Here is a 17,753-nt window from a genome sequence, read left to right on the forward strand (position 1 = left end):
ACAAAGACCCTTTTTTTTTTTTTTTTTAGAGAGACAGCATGAGCAGGGGAGGGTCAGAGAGAGAGGGAGACACAGAATCCAAAGCAGGCTCCAGGCTCTGAGCTGGCAGTCAGCACAGAGCCCAACGCGGGGCTCGAACCCACGAACCGCGAGATCATGACCTAAGCGAAAGTCGGACGCTTAACCAACTAAGCCACCCAGGTGCCCCAGGAAGACCCAGTTTTAATAGGCTATAGAATTTGACTTACCCCAACTGGCCAAAATTCAAAGGGACTCCAATCGAAATGCCAACATTTTTCTAGAAAATGACTGAAGACTTCAGAGTACACATGGAAATATAATCAGATGTGAATAACTATCACAATTCTTAAAATGAAAAGTAATGACAAAGAAGTATCTGAATATTATGAGCCATGAGAATACAGTGAAATAGTGTGGCTCGCTGGCAGAAGAAACAATCAATGGAACAAAAGTATCCAACAAGAGATTTAAAAGTGTGATGGAATTTACATGCAGCACTCAAATCAGTGGAGAAAAGATGATGATTTAATAAACTATGGTGAAACGGCCACCTAGCTTTTTGCATTTTTTTAAAAAAATGGCTTCCTAACGTCTCTTGGACCTTTCCATTTTCCTGTTAATATGGAAATTCACAGCACACACTTTATACTAAAGTTAATTGCAGATGGATCAAAATACTACAAAAAGTCCAAGATCTAGGGTGTCTGGCTGGTTCAGAGGGTAGAACATTTGATTCCTGATCTCAGGGTATGAGTCCAAGTTCCACAGTGGACATAGAGCCTACATTGAAAATTACTTAAAAATTTTAAAAAATTAAAACCCCAAGGGTCACAAGTTAAGACGGCTAAGCAGCGAGGTGAATGTGGGAGTCCAACTGTGTGGGAACAGTGGTGAACTAGAAAGTTTCTGTGCTCTCCTGACTTTTTCTTTTTTTTTTTTTTTGAGAGAGAGAACACACAGATTAGTGAGGGGCAGAGACAGAGAGAGAGACAGAGACAGAGACAGAGACAGCAGGGCTTGAGCTCACCTGATAAGGGATTTGAACTCATGAACTGTGAGATTATGACATGAGCCAAAGTCAGATGCTGAACCAACTAAGCCATACAGGCACCCTTCCTGATTTTTTTTTTTCTTTTAACATCAAGTCTTTCTGGGGAATCCCAACAAAGCAGATGTCTGCAGGGGGAAGCAGGTGGGAATCCTGGAGTTCTGGCTGACTGGCAGGCTGAGGGGATAAACGTGTTGGCACACCTGAAGAGTACTAATGGCATACCATTTGGTAAGTTTTGAATTAGAACTTGTCTAAGCTCATGGCCTTGTCTAAAAGAGCAGCAGCCCTTCGACTGCATCTGAGTGCTGTGATACAGCAATGCAAGCCCAATGTTAAATCTTAAATTTTTAAAGAGAGGGTAGAAATCTAGATTATGTAAAAAACATTGGCAGATATATATATTTTTAGAACACTGTGAGGGGCCAAACAAAACCCATCTGTTGACCAGATCTGTCCAATAGGCCACCAGCTCACAAGTTCTGATGTAAATGCAAAAAATGAAAGCACTGAAGTGCCAGCAGAGAACACATGACATTATTGTCACAATCTTGGAGCTGGAAAGACCTTTCTAAGCACAATCAAAACCAGAATCCATAAAGGACAAGACATTTAACTACATACAAATTTAAAACTTATGTGTAACCAGACATAATGGACAAGCTTGAAGACAGATGACAATAGCTTCCCCCAGCTCCAGCAGAATGTGAATTGTTGCAGCCTGGGTCACATGCCTTCCTCTGTGGGGGAGGAAAGTGTACCAAGTGTAATAACAGTACCACCAGGGCCACCTGGAACAGAGGACAAGTTTCCTAACTGAACCAGAAAGGGGAAGTAGGAAAGCATCCAGACAGGACCTTCCAGAATTATATGCACTATCATCTGCCACTCAATAAATACTAGTTAAGATTGAGTCACATGTCTCATACTTTAACATGTTGTTGAATATCTAACAGTATAAATAAAAACTGATGAGTGATATTAAGAATGCCGTCTGGCTATCAAATTATTTTTTTAATTTAAAAAATTTTTAATGTTTCTTTATTTTTGAGAGACACACAGACACACAGAGCATGAGTGGGGGTGGGGGGGTAGAGAGAGAGGGAGACACAGAATCTGAAGCAGGCTCCAGGCTCTGAGCCATCAGCACAGAACCCGATGTGGGGCTCAAACTCACAAACCACGAGATCATGACCTGAGCTGAAGTTGGACGCTTAACCGACTGAGCCACCCAGACACCCAACAAATGAATTACTCTTAGTTAACGTTCAGAATGTTAACATGCACCCCTCAACCAACCCTGACCCCGTAACATATGCAAGAAAGAAGTTAACTGTATGTGCACACTTGGAGGGAGGGATGTGAAGGTAGAAAAATAAAACTGACAGAATTCCCATCTTCGAAGCTCTCATGGTAAGGTAGATATCATATTTGCTTCAGCACAGGCTGAAAAGGTGCTCATTTCTCCAAATCAGTAGAATGTGGACCAATATCTTGAACACAGAATTAGGATGCCGATCTACTATAACATCCACGTGTTAAAGAAAAGAGTTATGAAGCGAAGAGAGTATTATATTTAAAAGAAAATATGTAGCCAGTCTAAGAGGTTTGGCTTCATGTAGAGAAAGCTGCCATTTTCACATATTTTATTGCATTGTAAAAATAAAAAGGATCAAGCTTATTATTTGAAAAATAGATGATAAACTTAAATATTGTCACATCTGTCAATCATGGATTTCATGGTACCTGCTGTTGTTGCTGCTGCTGCTTTTGACTCTTTCAGTAAACGCCATTGCTGCCAGTCAGTAGAAAGTAACACATCTGTTCATCTGAAAGAGAAACAGCAATCTGTGAATGTTAGCCCATAAGTAAACTCCTAGGCATGCATAACTTGCAAGAAAATCTACTGGAAACAATTCAATGTTCTCATTGGAATTAGGGAGTGGTTCTTCATCAACTCTCAAGTTGCATGAACTGGCTACCATATATCATAGGCCAAATGTACTTTTAATTTTGAGGCTGCTACTTAAAGCCATTTTAGGAACATCTGGGTGACTTAGTCGGTTAAATGTCTCACTCTTGATTTCAGCTCAGGTCTTGATCTCATGATTGATGAGCTCAGCCCCACGTGGGGCTTTGTGCTGACAGTGAGGAGCCTGCTTGGGATTCTCTCTCTCCCTCACCCATTTTCTCTCTCTCTCTCTCTCTCTCTCTCTCTCTCTCTCCATAAATAAACTTAAAACATTTTAATTTCCAAGCCATTTCAGCAAGAAGAGATATGCATAAGCTTATCATGAGGAGGAAAAAAAGAAATAACATATCCCCAGTATCTACTTTTGCCAAGCACTGCATTAATTCCTTTTTAAAATGACAGTTCAGGGGCGCCTGGGTGGCTTAGTCGGTTAAGCGTCCGACTTTCGCTTAGGTCATGATCTTGCGGTTCGTGGGTTCGAGCCCCGCGTCGGGCTCTGTGCTGACTGCCAGCTCAGAGCCTGGAGCCTGTTTCAGAGTCTGTGTCTCCCTCTCTCTCTGACCCTCCCCTGCTCATGCTGTCTCTCTCTCTCTCTCTCCTAGAAATAAATAAAAATATTTAAAATAAATAAAATAAATAAAATAAAATGACAGTTCAGAGGGGTCAAGTTGGTTCAGTTGGTTAAGTATCCGACTTCAGCTCACGTCATGATCTCCTGGTCCGTGAGTTTGAGCCCCACGTTCGGCTCTGTGCTGACAGCTCAGAGCCTGCTTCAGATTCCGTGTTTCCCTCTGCCCCTCCTTGCTCATGCGCGCGCGCGCTCTCTCTCTCTCTCAAAAATAAACATTAAAAAGGTTTAAAAATGAGTTCATGTAAACACTGCAATAACCTTGAAAGGTAGATACTAATAATCCATATCTAATAACCCATTTTATAGATAAGAAAACTGAAACTCAGCTTTAAGTAATTTGCCTGGGATGACAGAATCAAAAGAAAGGTAAGAGTCTCGGAAGAAAGGAAATTAACTAGTTGATCTTTATATATGAATTCAATACTTAATAAAATGTAGACCAAATAAGAACCAATCTTAAGATTTTACTTCCACTCACAAAAGGTGCTTAAACCCCAGAGCCATTTTTGAGGCTTCTCTCAAAACAGTACTAGTCAAAAATTAGAAAAAGTTATACAACCTGGGTAGATGGCCTTGGTACTGTCCTGTGTATCTCTAGAAACAACCTCTCTATGGTTAACACTATCAACAGCTGTTTCCTTTTTCCTTTCTTGTATGTATTCATAAATTTACCACACTTACTTTAACTTACTTTAAATAGTTCTATTTTTTTCAAACATCCTTAAAAACAAAGAATATGTTACAAATTATCTCAGTACGTATTTAACAAACTGATACAAATGAAAACACACTAAATTTGTAACCATTTTAGCTTGCTCTTATGCTTAAGAGGCTGTTACACTTCCAGCTGAGGCTGAAACATTGAATATAGTCCAGCTCTATTCTGACACCTGATAAGGTCCTTTTATCTACTCCTCAGTGAAATTAGTTGCTGACCACAACGTTTCCGTACTAGTAGATATAGTCACTCTATCTCCTCCCCCCAAAAAAGAATGCAACATGGATGCTCCAAATATTCTAGTTAAACTCACACTAGTAGAGCTCTAAGTTTTTCGGGGTCAAACAAGCTTTGGATTCACACAGTCCTCCAAACAGCTACAGCAGCTCTACTTGGCCCAGCTTAACCAAGTTTCCTAAATTCTCCACTCAGATCCCAGTCACTGTTTCTCCCCCCTCCCCCACTTTCTCTCTCACTTTCCCTCTCAAATACACTCTTATTTCCCATTTCTTTTTCTCTACCCTCTTTCCTCCCTCCCTTTCCTGCCATTACTCTCCTTCCTCCACCTTTCTCTCCACCCCTGTTGCTGCTCTCTCACTTTCTCTCTCTTGACATGCAGGGCTGGCACATAGTAGGTGACCAATAAAATAGTGTGTCTTCATTTTGGCATTATTCTTCAGAACCCTGTAAAGGCTGCTGAAGAGCCTATGATGGTCTCCCACACAAACCTCCCAAGGAAGACGCCCCACCTGCTTGCAGACCAACAGTGCCCTCCCTAGGGCTTGTTTGTGGAAAGAAGGCAGTGAGGGTGGAGGCAGGTTGAGTTGATGAAGAACGCCAACCTTGAGAACGGTCCTGGGTTCCCTTGTTTGTTCACTTACTCACGAAACCAGCAAATGCTTCCCAAGCATCTACTCTAAGCCAGATACAGAGAGTAAGAGTAAAGAACAAAGACTTGCCATCACTGAGCTTGCAAACCAGAGGACATTAGCAAAGATGACACATAAAAGTACATAGATGTTAGATGTTAAAAGATAATAAAGAGGGACGCCTGGGTAGTTCAGTTGGTTGAGCTTCTGACTCTTGGCAATTTTATATACGGTGGTCAGAGAAGGTAACATTTGAGCAAAGACTTAAAGTAAGGAGCAAGCCATGCAGACCTGCAGTGAAAGATGGTCCTGGAACTCTAGATTATGATGACGTGTCAGTGTAAATTCATCATCTGTAATTAATACAACATGCTGGTGGGAGACATTGATTACGGGGAGGCTGTGCATGGGGACAGGGGCAGGGCAGTCTATGGGAAATCTCTGTACCTTCTCAATGTTGCTGTGAATTTAAAACTGCTCTATGGGTTGTGCCTGGGTGCTTAAGCATCCCACTATTGATTTTGGCTCAGGTCATGATCTCACAGTTTGAGCACACATTGGGCTCCGCACTGAAAGCCCAGAACCTGCTTGGGATTCTCTCACTCCCTCTCTCTCTGCCCTTCTCCCCACCCCCCACATGCTCACTGGCTGGCATGCGTGCTTTCGCTCTCCCCCCGCCCCAGCTCTGGCTCTCTCACTCACTCTTGCTCAAAATAAATAATCTTGGGTGAGTGGGCAGTGTACAAAGTGAAAGAAGTGAAAGAGACATATTTTCTCAGGGATCTGGCCCCAGGCACAGCCAGAAACTTTTCTGTATAACTCAAATTCTTTGATTTGCCAGGAGGCACAAGCCTTTCCAGAGACGCAGGTGCAAGGAGTTTGTATCAACAGATTATTGACTTATCTCAATTATGTCTCACAGTAAGGAACAAATTCAGCCCATGAAAGATTGTTTAGGTGCTGATGTATGATTTATTCCACTGTGGAATAGCCACACAACTCACATAGGTTAGGTTAGCGGGGCACCTGGGTGGCTCAGACGGTTAAGCATCTGACTCTTGATCTTGGCTCAGGTCATGATCTCACAAGTTTGTGAGTTTGAGTTTCAAGAGCAGCTCTGTGCTGACAACAAGGAGCTTGCTTGGGATTCTCTCTCTCTCTGCCCCTCCCCCACTGGTGCTCTCTATCAAATGAAATAAACATTAAAAAAAGTTTAGGTTAGATTGGATGGAAGCCTACTGTAGTCAGGAAGTTATTAACCTAAACCACGGCTAAGAAAGGAAATCAGTACATGCTTCAGGTAATGTCTCTTTCAAAGAATCTTTCTTAAAAATACAGTCAGTGTACAAGGAGTCATGTGCAATAAAATACTGTTTGTAATAGTAAGAAAACTGTTAACAACCTAATACATGCCAACACAGAAATAACTAAATCAATTATGATACATCACGAGATGTAAAAACATAAGAATGTTTACCTAAACAAGATGCTGAACAATAAGGACAATGTGAGCCAATTTGTTGAAAAAGCAAATGCTTTAATGTTTATGTATCATATACACACAAATGCACGTGTGTGCACACATATACCAAACCGTAAATGGGGACTTCTCTGGAAAGGGGCACTTTAATTCTGTATGCCAGCAATCTTTTATTATCTGTGTAAACAGTTCTGCCTCTAAATACTGGGGCTCAGAAGAAAAAGGACTGGCCTATAAACACTGAAATCAGAAGGTCTTCCTGAAGTTTTCATACATTTTTTAACATTATTTCCCTAGATTATAAAGACAAAACCGGGTAATAAAGGGGGAGAAGTCTAAAATCCTCCTACTCTAAAAAAAGGGGGGGAAAGAGAGAAGACACCAACTTGGCTGTACAGCAGAAAGAGAGCAGGTTCAGGTGAGACCAGTGATCAGTTTGGCAAATTAAACCCTCCTCCCAGCCTCAGTGTTCCCAGCTGTAAAATGGAAAAGAGCACAAGCTACAGATTTACTGAGAAGATTGAATCACAGAATCCAGCTAAAATGCCTAGCCTGCTGACACATCATAGGCATCCACACAGCAGCTCTGGGGGGACAGAGATTGGGGAGGAGGGGGTGGGGGGGAGGNGAAACAAATAGGTTTCATTTAGGAATACACCCTGCCTGGTCTTCTATAATCCTTCCAGCCTCTTGCAACAAATGTATTCAAAAGTAAAAATGTCATGTATATCAGATTGCTTTTCTTTCCCAAATAGAGGGTAAAACAATTAAGGTAAAAAGAAAAAAAATTTTTTCTTTTATTTTTTAAGGGATACCAAAACCTAGCACATTCTAGAGAACTACTCTCAGGAGTCTTTTAAGCTGGTTAAAAGGCCTGCTTTGCAACCTCCTACCTATTTAACCTCAAAAAAAAATTACTTATTTTATCCCTAAGGTCTCAGCTTTCTCATCAGTAATATGGGGCTTTACAGGATTGTCATAGGGTTAAATTAAATGTTTGTAATATTTTTAGCATAATGCCTAGCTCATGTTAAGCACTCAGTAAAATGGCAGTAGTTGTTGTTCTGGCTATTTTTCTGCCAATCAAAGCACATGTTTGGGAGAACCCATATACTGCTTTTCAACAACAAACTGACCTAAGCAGGTCTCAAAGCCCCATGACCATGACCCAGTTCCCAAAGGAGAGAATAACTCTGTCCAGAGTCCAGAGGGTGTGTGGACTGGTCTGGTCAGAAGTCCCCATCAAGTCTACTTCCCTTCCTGTCCCCACACAGACCTCCAGGAGTAACAGTCTCCTAGTAACAGGCAATGTGTCAGAGGTGAGTCATGGATCATACACTGTTTTCGTCGGCATTCTCCAGAACTCTACCCCAAGCAGATCATAATCTCCCAAGGTCCCAAACTGATACGATCACTCTCAGTTCCTTCAGCTCTCCAATGCCTTGTGGAGCCCATAGCTTAGAAATCCATAATGGAACATGATTTCCCCAACTACCTCTTCACTTCAAATCCTTGTTCAAGAGGGCTCAGGGGCTACCCCAAACTCAAATACACATGCCACATCTTGTCGGCTCCCTCTCATCATTCAGGTCTCTCTGCTCAATGATACATTCTCACATGAGACCTTCCCTGATTACAGTAGCTACTGCAGTACTGTTATGCCTTCAGCCACATCCTCCAGCCAACCCACTCTCAATTCCATTATACTCCAGGAACATGCCTAGATGCAAGGAACAACCGCTTAGTTAATGGAAGTTTATACTTCCATAGCATGTCCAGAAGTAGGTGGCTACTGATACAGTTTTAGCTACTCATTGAGGCCATCAAGAACTCTGGCTCTTTCTGCTCTGCCATATTTAGCATGTTGTCTTTATGCTTGTCACCTCATGGTACGAAAAGGCTGCTGCCATAACCAGACATCTCACCTACATTTAAGGCAAGAAGATGAGAAGGTTGTGACTAATGCCAGCCATATCTTTCTCCTTTTTTCAAGAAAGGAAAAAAAATGTTCCCCAAGACCTTGCCTATCAAAAAACCAGAGTTAGGTCATATAGCCTCCTAAAGCTGCATGGGGAGGGAGCTAAACTTGGATACAAACTGTTAGCACTGGCTAAGAACAAGCACTATCTATCACCTAAGGCTAGGCACAATGTAGTCCCCCACACAGTTAAGGCTCTTTTAACAACAACAACAACCAATGAGAGGGGCACTGGGTAGGAAAATAATAGTACTGGTCATACTCATTTTTCATAGTGTTTATCATCTGAATTTAATTTATGCAAAATAATGATGATAGTTAATAAATGCTAATTGCTCATTCACTCTAAGAAGAATGCAGGCTCCAAGTTTACCTTCACATATACATACCCAGAGCCTATATTTTAAGATGAAGTAGACAGGTATTCTATTTATAGGCTCTGGGATATAGTGAGGATAGTCTGGGTTATCCTGTAGTGGCAAATTAACCTCAAAATCCCAGGGGCTTGACAGAACAAAGGCTTATTTCATACTCACTCCTTATGTCCATTGCATACTGGTGTGTTGGGGTAGAAAAGAGGGCAAGGAGCTTTTCTCCATGTTGAGAAATCTAAGCTGTTGTAATCTCCATTATTTCAAAACATGGCTTCAGGGTTTGCCTTAGTAAAAAGGAGTTGGAGGGTCTCACAAGAGCCACTGAAAAATGCTTGAGCCCCGAAACACATGTTAGTTACTCCCATAGACAGTTCACTGGACAGAATTAGTCACATGATTCTTTTTTAAAAAAATTATATTTATTTAGTAATCTCTACACCCAACACGGGGCTCGAACTCACATCCCCGAAATCAAGGGTTGCATGCTCTTTAAGAGTCACATGCTCCTTGGACTGAGCCAGCGAGGCACCCCCAGAATTAGTCGCAGGATTCTATGTAATCATAATGAAGCAGAGAAACATGAGAGAACACAGGAATAATGGTAGTAAATATTTCTGCCTCATTCCCCATGGGCTGGTAAAACAATGCATTATTCCACTTTAGAATTTAGACCCATTAAAGAAGTTTCTTGGAACAAGCTCAAAGTTAGGGATACTTAGTAAAGCAATTATTTCATCTTATAAGGCAATCCTTACCATTAAAAACACACTTTTTCCTGCAGGAGAAATAATAGGAAATATTTATGTAACACGGATTATGCTCTGCTCCAAGTACTTGCCAAATTTTAGTACCTTTAATCTACTCAACTATCCAATAAGGAAGATCTTATTAGAAATAAGTCTTATTAACCCCATCTTATAAGGGAATGGAAAAGTGTTAGAATCCAACTCTCCACAGGTCTATGGCATTTCTGCATATTGTACAAGTGGAGGCACCAGCTGTCTTTGTTCCAATCTTTAAGGATGTCTGTATAGAGAACAGCCTTAGAAAATAGAGATAGTGTCTCCTTCTATAGCACAAGGCAGCATGTTTACTGTGCAGTATAAACAAGATACGGTCTCCCCCCCTCTGGAGCAAAGGGCAGACATGCTTACTGCCCACTATAAAAGATGAGAATTCCCCTAAGCTCAGGATTCCTCACCTGTAATGCAATCTATTTTGTTTCCAGGTGTCATTTGACTCTCCACATCTCTCTTTGGAAACTGGGGCTTAGGGAACCAGTATAAGAAAACGTTGATACTCTCACTACAGCTATTCTTGTGAGTAATAAAGTCATTCCCAAGAGCCCATGAAACTGTGGCAGGTTAACTTGTTAGCTTGAAAGTAGGGTAGAATTTCAGAGCCTTCAAGTTTTTGACAAAATGTTAAGTCTTGTGCCTAAGGTCTGACAGCTTAGGTGGCATGTGCCAAGAGTCAAGCCCAAGCTGTGTGGCTTTTGAATGCTCTACTGTACAGGTGTAGTCTCAAAGTGTAGTTCCAGAACTATCATCATTAGTATCACCTGTGAACATGTTACAACTGCAAACTCGTGGGCATTACCCCAGACCTACTGAATCAAAAACTTGGGAGGGGGTGGGGGATGGGAGACCTATGTTTTAAGAAGCCTTCCAGAAGACTCTGACATTAGAAGTTTGCAAACCACCACTATACTGAATCTGAACATACTGAATCTGTAAGATTGAAGGAAATGGTATGGGTATATCCTGATTTACATACTGATGTGACTGACCTTTCGTAACTCTAACAGATTTCAAGCACTAAGGGAGATGGTTTATAAGCTCTTACATATAATTCTTAGGAAGGTAAGGATCTTTATATGGTGCGACAAACATCACATGTCTTTTTAATAGGCCTACATCATATTTTCCTTTGGAGTCACAAATATATGTCCAGAATGCTAAATGAAAACCTGCTTTTTTATCCCCATAATGATCAGAAAGAATTACTTAGCCAAGGAGAAACACTATTTATATTTTAGAGTCAAGCTGTAATTCTTGAAAAACAGGAAACCACATATCAACAAAGCCAACTCAGTGTACCATAGTGGAAAGGGCACCAGGCTTTGAGTCAGAGTCAAGTCACTTAACTTCTTCAACTCAATTTCCTGATTTTAAAATGGAAAATGAACTCCAACTTTAGAGTTGCAATTAGGCTTAAATGACAGCTGTTACTAAATACCTTTTATGCTACATGAATGTAAAGTCCACCTGCATGAGCGCTTTCTCTTTCTTGATGCTGGTGTTATCACATTTTCTCCAAAGCTTAGAGTACTGCGTGGTACACAGACGGTGTTCAATACTTATGAGGTATTAGGAATGAATATGAGGTATTATATTAATGATGTAATTGACTCCTCTGGGCTCCTCTTGTCACAATAATTTCAGCCATTTAATAGGAAAAAGTCACTCTAACAAGAAATCCTTAGTCATGTTTAAAATGGGCCAGCTAATTTAAGAAAATCAGCTGATTTTCTTCCCCTGGAGAACACTACTGAAGGAGTTCTGTCCGAAGGCAGAAGACAGAAACTCCTATCAGCAACCCTGATGGCCTTAGAAGCTCTCAGTTTCAAGTCTACAATAATCTGTTGTGCATATGTAAACAGTCAGGAATAAAGGACGTGTACTTACAAAGAACTATATATTTCACATTTACTTCAGCACTGTGGCAGAATTTTAATAAATGGATTATAGGGTTTATGAAATCTATTTTTATAAAATCTGAGAATGAATTCAGCATATATTAAACTATTGTGTATTTAAAAAGAGACACAGCTAGAAAACTACTGCCAATTAAATATTATCTGGGAATAGAATTTATAACTTGATAAGGAAAATATAACTTGCATACAAAACTTGGATATTTATGTTCTGGCAGTTCCTTAATTTATACTCTCTCCAAAATACTTTCCCAATCTCCTGAAAAGTTAGTTATCTGGAGTCTTAAAACAGGGGAACTTCAAGCTGTTAGGTTCCACAGACATATCTAAGTTAGCTAATGAATTCAAATTGAAGGTCAGCTTTCAGTGTAGGACTTTGGTAGGAAGGACACTATCCTAATTATGCTGCTATACCTTCAGAAACACGCACAGCGTATCTATATTGTTCCCTGCATGTGTCTTATAATGATCCAAATATTTATACATAATTTAGCTCTACCTTTTAAAAAGTGAAAGCATAAGTCCATCTCAAGATTTATACTTTTAACCAATTAACTTCATAAATGATTATGCAAATTTGTTTGATGAAAGTACAAATTACCATTCAGCATGAAATTCCTTTCAACTGCTTCTTGGAAAAAAGGAAAAAAATTACTGAAAACAAGTTTACCTTTTCTAAACTTTTTTTTACCCATCTTTTCAACTCAAGGCAATATGACTTCAACTAAACACTCACATGGCTACAGTGATTTGTAGAAGTTCCTAACAAACATGCAATTCATCTGTGTATCTTAATTGGAATAGTACTCTTCCAAATTTAATCCAAAATCCAACTGAGATTCTTGGTTAACAAAACAGGAACTTTTAGCTCAACGCACTCCTTGCAAAATTCAGTCAAACCAGATAGGAAATAGGAGAGACAGTTTTGATGTAGTCTCTACTACCTCAAAGGAGTGGGTCTTATAACCCCACAGTGAAACAGTGACTTCTGGTGGCAAAAAATGCACGCATACTCCACATTTTGCAAGAGAAAGCAATGTTTAAAATCACTGGGCTTTTCTGACAGTAAATTCTCAGTCTCTGGATGATTTTTGTATTCTAATTTAACATACCATGATTCTTCAAAATTGTGTTTATTTTACAAAGTTGAAGAGTTAAGCAAATCACAAATGCCAAAGCCATTATAGTAATTCAATTGCAATTGTGAATGAATAAAACATGTTAATTTTAATATGTCACAGTTCATTTTCTTTCTGCAGGTGGAAAGCTAAGTAAGAGTTCACACTAATCTATCTACAAGTCCGACACCCCCAGCCTCATCATCCCTGTAAGTTATATTTAGAAAAAGAAAAGAGGGGGCGCCTGAATGGCTCAGTCGGTTAAGCATCCGACTTTGGCTCAGGTCATGATCTCGCGATTCATGGGTTCGAGCCCCGCATCGGGCTCTGTGCTGACCGCCAGCTCAGAGCCTGGAGCCTGTTTCAGATTCTGTGTCCCTCTCTCTCTGACCCTCCCCTGCTCATGCGGTCTCTCTCTCTCAGAAATACATAAAAACATTGAAAAAATTTTTAAATAATAAAAGAAAAGAGGGAGAAGCCCTCAATACCTAAACTCATTTTTTTCAAAGCCTTGTGTCCTACTCTTCAAAACCTCTTTGTCTTAAAGTGACAAATTATCCCAAGTCCTTTCTGTGGTTCCCCCTCTCCTAAAGTACCTAAATTCAAATTTGTTTTTCCAGTTTACCCAAGTACCAGGAGTTACTCTCTTGCTTTCTCTCCTTAGTCTCCCTTCCTTCTCCTGGGTCATTATTCTTCAGTACTTTCCATTACTTTTCTGCATATTTATCATCAAATACAATATTTTCTTACACTGGCAAGAGACACCTTTAAATTAAAGCAGGGAACCATCCAAAGTTTTCAACTCTCCTGTGAATTTATTTCCAGAATATCCACTCAAGGAATCCTTTCCACTAAAGATGAAAGGCAAGCTAAGGAAATGCATTAGACAGAGGAAGTAAACATTGAAACAGGGCCATGCCTAGGTATTCTTAAGCCTCAGAGCAGAGACTCCCAGTCCAAAGGTCTTTTCTATCTCCACCCGGCGTCTGACGTATGTGGCTCCAGGGGAAGCATCCCACCTCAGCCTACCTTCTACGAGCTCTGCATGACCTCGCTCTGAAATAATCTTGCACGAGCAAAATCTCCACACCTCTCAGGACGCTCCGTCGCCTGATATCTTTGTGTCTGAATTTCTGAGCTTTTTTCACTTTGCAACTGTCTCAGGCAACACTGGGTCTTCGCCTTAATTACTGTTTCGCCTTGAAAGTTTAAATCTGTCGGGTTCCTCGACGGTATGTCATCTCCCTGGCCCCCGCCCTCCACATGCACCAACAAGGTTAAAATTACCCACATCTCACACTGAAAAAAACATAGGAAAACTGTCTGCAAGCGCGCCCCGCNAAGCCAAAGGTCTTCCTGAGACAATTTGCATAACAATAAAGGGGTGTATAGAAACTCCTGGAAAACTAACCTAGTGAGAATGTATCAAGACTCTCGAAGGTCCCTCGCAGATTCATAAACGTAACTACCATTACACCAAGGGGAAGTTAAGACTCACATAACTCTCCCAATTCCTCTCCCTTTTAATTCGACCACCCTGGCGCACGCGACGCCCGAGGGCTCGCAAGCAGAAGTCGCAGAGGATCAGCCACCAGCGTAAAAAATTAGCAAGAGAAATTAAGCAGTCCCACATTTGGCAGACGAACGCAGCCTCCCTCTGCCCCAGGGGCAAGTCTCGGAAGGTGCCTCCAACTTTCCCCCTCCCTCTTGGGAGGCTGCGGACCACCAGCACACGCCTCCCTCTCAAGCACAATTAGATCGGGCTGGAACCACTAAATTCTCACAACTAGACGCAAGGGGGAGGGGTGACAATGCCGAGGGGAGAGGGACTCCAGGACTCAGGTTGGAAGAGAGAAAAACCCCGCTTTTACCCCCCGAGCAACTTCTGGGACACTTTATTACGCAACCCCCGAGACCAGGTTCCAAAACCGAACATCCTTCCGCAAGACGCGGGGCGCACCAGCAGATGTCTGATCTGGGGGAGTGGGGAAGGAGAAGGGGGCTCTTCCCGTGTTTCCCGCCGCTCCACCCCGTTTTGCTAGACGCTACCTGCCCCGGATTTGCAAATAAGGGTGGTGCGAGCCCCGCGTCTCCTTCGCCCGTTCCCCGCAAGGTTCCCACCGGAAAAGTGGGAACGCCAGCTACTTGAGTCAGCTTGCTGGGAAGCAGGCAGCGAGGCGGGGAGAGCCTGGGCTTCCCAGAAGTCAGCGGCTGCAGCGTTCCGGGCCAGACCGACCCCCAGCTCGCGGGCGCAAAAGGCTCCGCTTACCTTCTGCTCCTCCAGTCGCAAGTCGTACGCCCTCGCCGCCTCCTTCCTCCCCTGACCTGTTGCGGTGGGGAAGAGGTGCGGGTGCGGAGAGCGTAGGGGAGCGCGTCCTCCCGGGATTCGGAGGTGGCTCGCACCCGACTGGGTTCTCGAGCTGCGGAGGCGAAAACCCAGCTGCGCCCGCGAAGCGCGCAGGCGGCCGCCCGGTGCGCAAGGGCCGCGCGCTCGTCCGCTCGCCGGCTCTGTGGATCCGCGCGCCAGCAGCGCCAGAGCGCCGGGAGGCAAGGCCACGCCCTCCGCGGGAGGCCCCGCCCCGCCCTCGCCCCGCAGCGGCGCCGCGCGGATCCGCCCGGCCCACGCCCTCTAGCTGGCGCCACCCAAATGGCTAGGAACACCGCCGCCCTCCCGGAGAAACCAGTGGGAGGATCGGGTGGGAGCAGCCGCTGAGGATGGAATACTGCAGTGACCGCACCGGCAGCGTGGGTGACCCTGCCCCAAGCTGACGTGGGGCACAAGAACCTTTCGTTTTGCGGAGAGATTCAGCTCAGGGTCAAGTTCTGACTAAAAGTGTCAAGGAGCCTTTCTGCAATCTCCTGTACAATTGAAACAGATTCTGTGTCCTTTAAAGGAGATAATTCACATCTGGGGAGTGTTTTACACCTTATAAAGGGCCTTTCGCTCACAGGCCCGACTCATTTTCACAACAACCTTATAAAACAGGTGTATCATTATTGTCATTTCCCAAACAATGAAATGGAAGAGCTGAAAATTAAGTGTTGTGCCCAATGTCACAAGCTACACAGTGGCATGGGAAGCAGATTTCCTGAATCCGCAAGAACTCTGGGTTCTTGCATTTCACCAGCTCAAGCCCAAAAAATCCTAAAGGAGGTAAGGGCTTTGACAAACAGAACCAAAGCTAATATCTAATTAAGACGCTACCTGATTCCTTCTATGAGTATACCAAGGAAAGCATTGAGTTATCTTCGTTTCCCCAACTCACTTCCCCAGCAAAAGAGATGCAGAAAGATTACATCAAGAAGCGCCTGAGCGGCTCAATCGGTTAAGCCTCCGACTTCAGCTCAGGTCATAATCTCATGGTTTGTGAGTTCCAGCCCCTAGTCTGGCTCTGTGCTGACAGCTTAGAGCCCGGAGCCTGCTTCAGATTCTGTGTCTCCCTCTCTGTCTGCCCCTCTCCCACTCATGCTCTGTCTCTCAAAAATAGACAAACATTGGAAAGAATTGTTTAAAGAAAGATTATATCGAATGGCCCAGATGGGTTTTTCCAATGTCTTAATGGTTTAAAGTGGGTGAAATTATTTGGATGAAGAAAATTACCTTATTCAAATGTAATATAATGTGAATTAATATAATAAAATAACCCCCTCAGAGCCTTCTGTATTCTCTCTTCTTTTCCTTCTACTTTTCTTCTTTCTTTTTTTCTTTTTTGTCACTATTGCTTTGCTCCTCTTTAGTCCTTCATTGTGCACATGAATAGTGTTGATTGAAAACCTAATCAATAGATATTTGCATTTCAAAATTAAACCTTTTCCCATGGATTGTTTTACAAAATGTAAGTCTTCTTCCTACTCCCTATGCTCCCAGGATGATATTGATTTGGTTTACCTTAACAGCTAAAATAATTAAGGGATCCCTGATGACATTTGGTGTGCCTCTAGATGAAAGCTTTGAAGGTCATCTCTGAGCAGAGTGAGACAGGAGTCACCTCTGACAGATGGGTGTTTGTGTACTTCTTAAAAATTCTAGGGGCGCCTGGGTGGCTCAGTTGGTTAAGCGTCTGACTTCAGCTCAGGTCATAATCTCATGGTTTGTGGGTTCGAGCCCCGCATCAGGCTATGTGCTGACTGCCAGCTCAGAGCCTGGAGCTGTTTCAGATTCTGTATCTCCCTCTCTCTCTCCCCCTCCCCTGCTTTCTCTCTCTCTCTCTCTCACTCTCTCTCTCAGAAATAAATAAAATATAAAAATAAAAACTCTGAGATTGGTATCTATTCTAACCATAACAAACATTTAACCTATTTGTTTTTAAATATTTTTAAAATGTTTTTCAGAGAGAGAGAGAGAGAGACAGCATGAGCAGGGGAGGGTCAGTGAGAGAGGGAGACACAGGATATGAAACAGGCTCCAGGCTCTGAGCTAGCTGTCAGCACAGAGCCCGACGCGGGGCTCGAACCCACGAACCGTGAGATCATGACCTGAGTCGAAGTCGGACGCTCAACCGACTGAGCCACGCAGGCACCCCCATTTTAACCTATTTGTTACAGAACTAATACACTTCATTGTAACACATATGCACATAACAACATTTTATAACGTAAATGTCTTAGCATTCCTATTTAAACCTTTTCCCTTTGACATATTGCTTTTTCTCATCCTATACTACTTCCTAATATGTTCCCACTATGGTCAACTTAGTAAATAATGTTGACCAAAGGTTTGATCATTTTATTTTCCTGCTTTTGGAACTGAGGGCTGTAATTTAGCAAAAATTTTTTGTTGAAGATGATAGAGTTTTGTTTCAGAGAGTAGTTCATTCCAAGTGTATGG

At 42.4% G+C, this 17,753-nt stretch overlaps 1 protein-coding gene across 1 annotated transcript in view; it reads right to left on the reverse strand.

The window, feature by feature from the left end:
- Nucleotides 1–15,417, reverse strand: part of AFF1 (ALF transcription elongation factor 1) — a 199,571-nt gene extending 184,154 nt beyond the window's left edge. Inside the window, exons 1-2 of the mRNA XM_077765141.1 lie at nt 15,195–15,417; nt 2,816–2,898 (exon numbers count right to left, since the gene is read on the reverse strand). Coding sequence (XP_077621267.1) covers nt 2,816–2,862 — 47 coding nt within the window. The 5' untranslated portion in view covers nt 2,863–2,898; nt 15,195–15,417. The remainder of the gene's footprint in view (nt 1–2,815; nt 2,899–15,194) is intronic.
- Nucleotides 15,418–17,753: the final 2,336 nt, after the last annotated feature.

Source organism: Crocuta crocuta, unplaced genomic scaffold (genome assembly GCF_008692635.1).
Source record: "Crocuta crocuta isolate KB4526 unplaced genomic scaffold, BGI_CrCroc_1.0 scaffold134, whole genome shotgun sequence".
Lineage (NCBI taxonomy): Eukaryota > Metazoa > Chordata > Mammalia > Carnivora > Hyaenidae > Crocuta > Crocuta crocuta.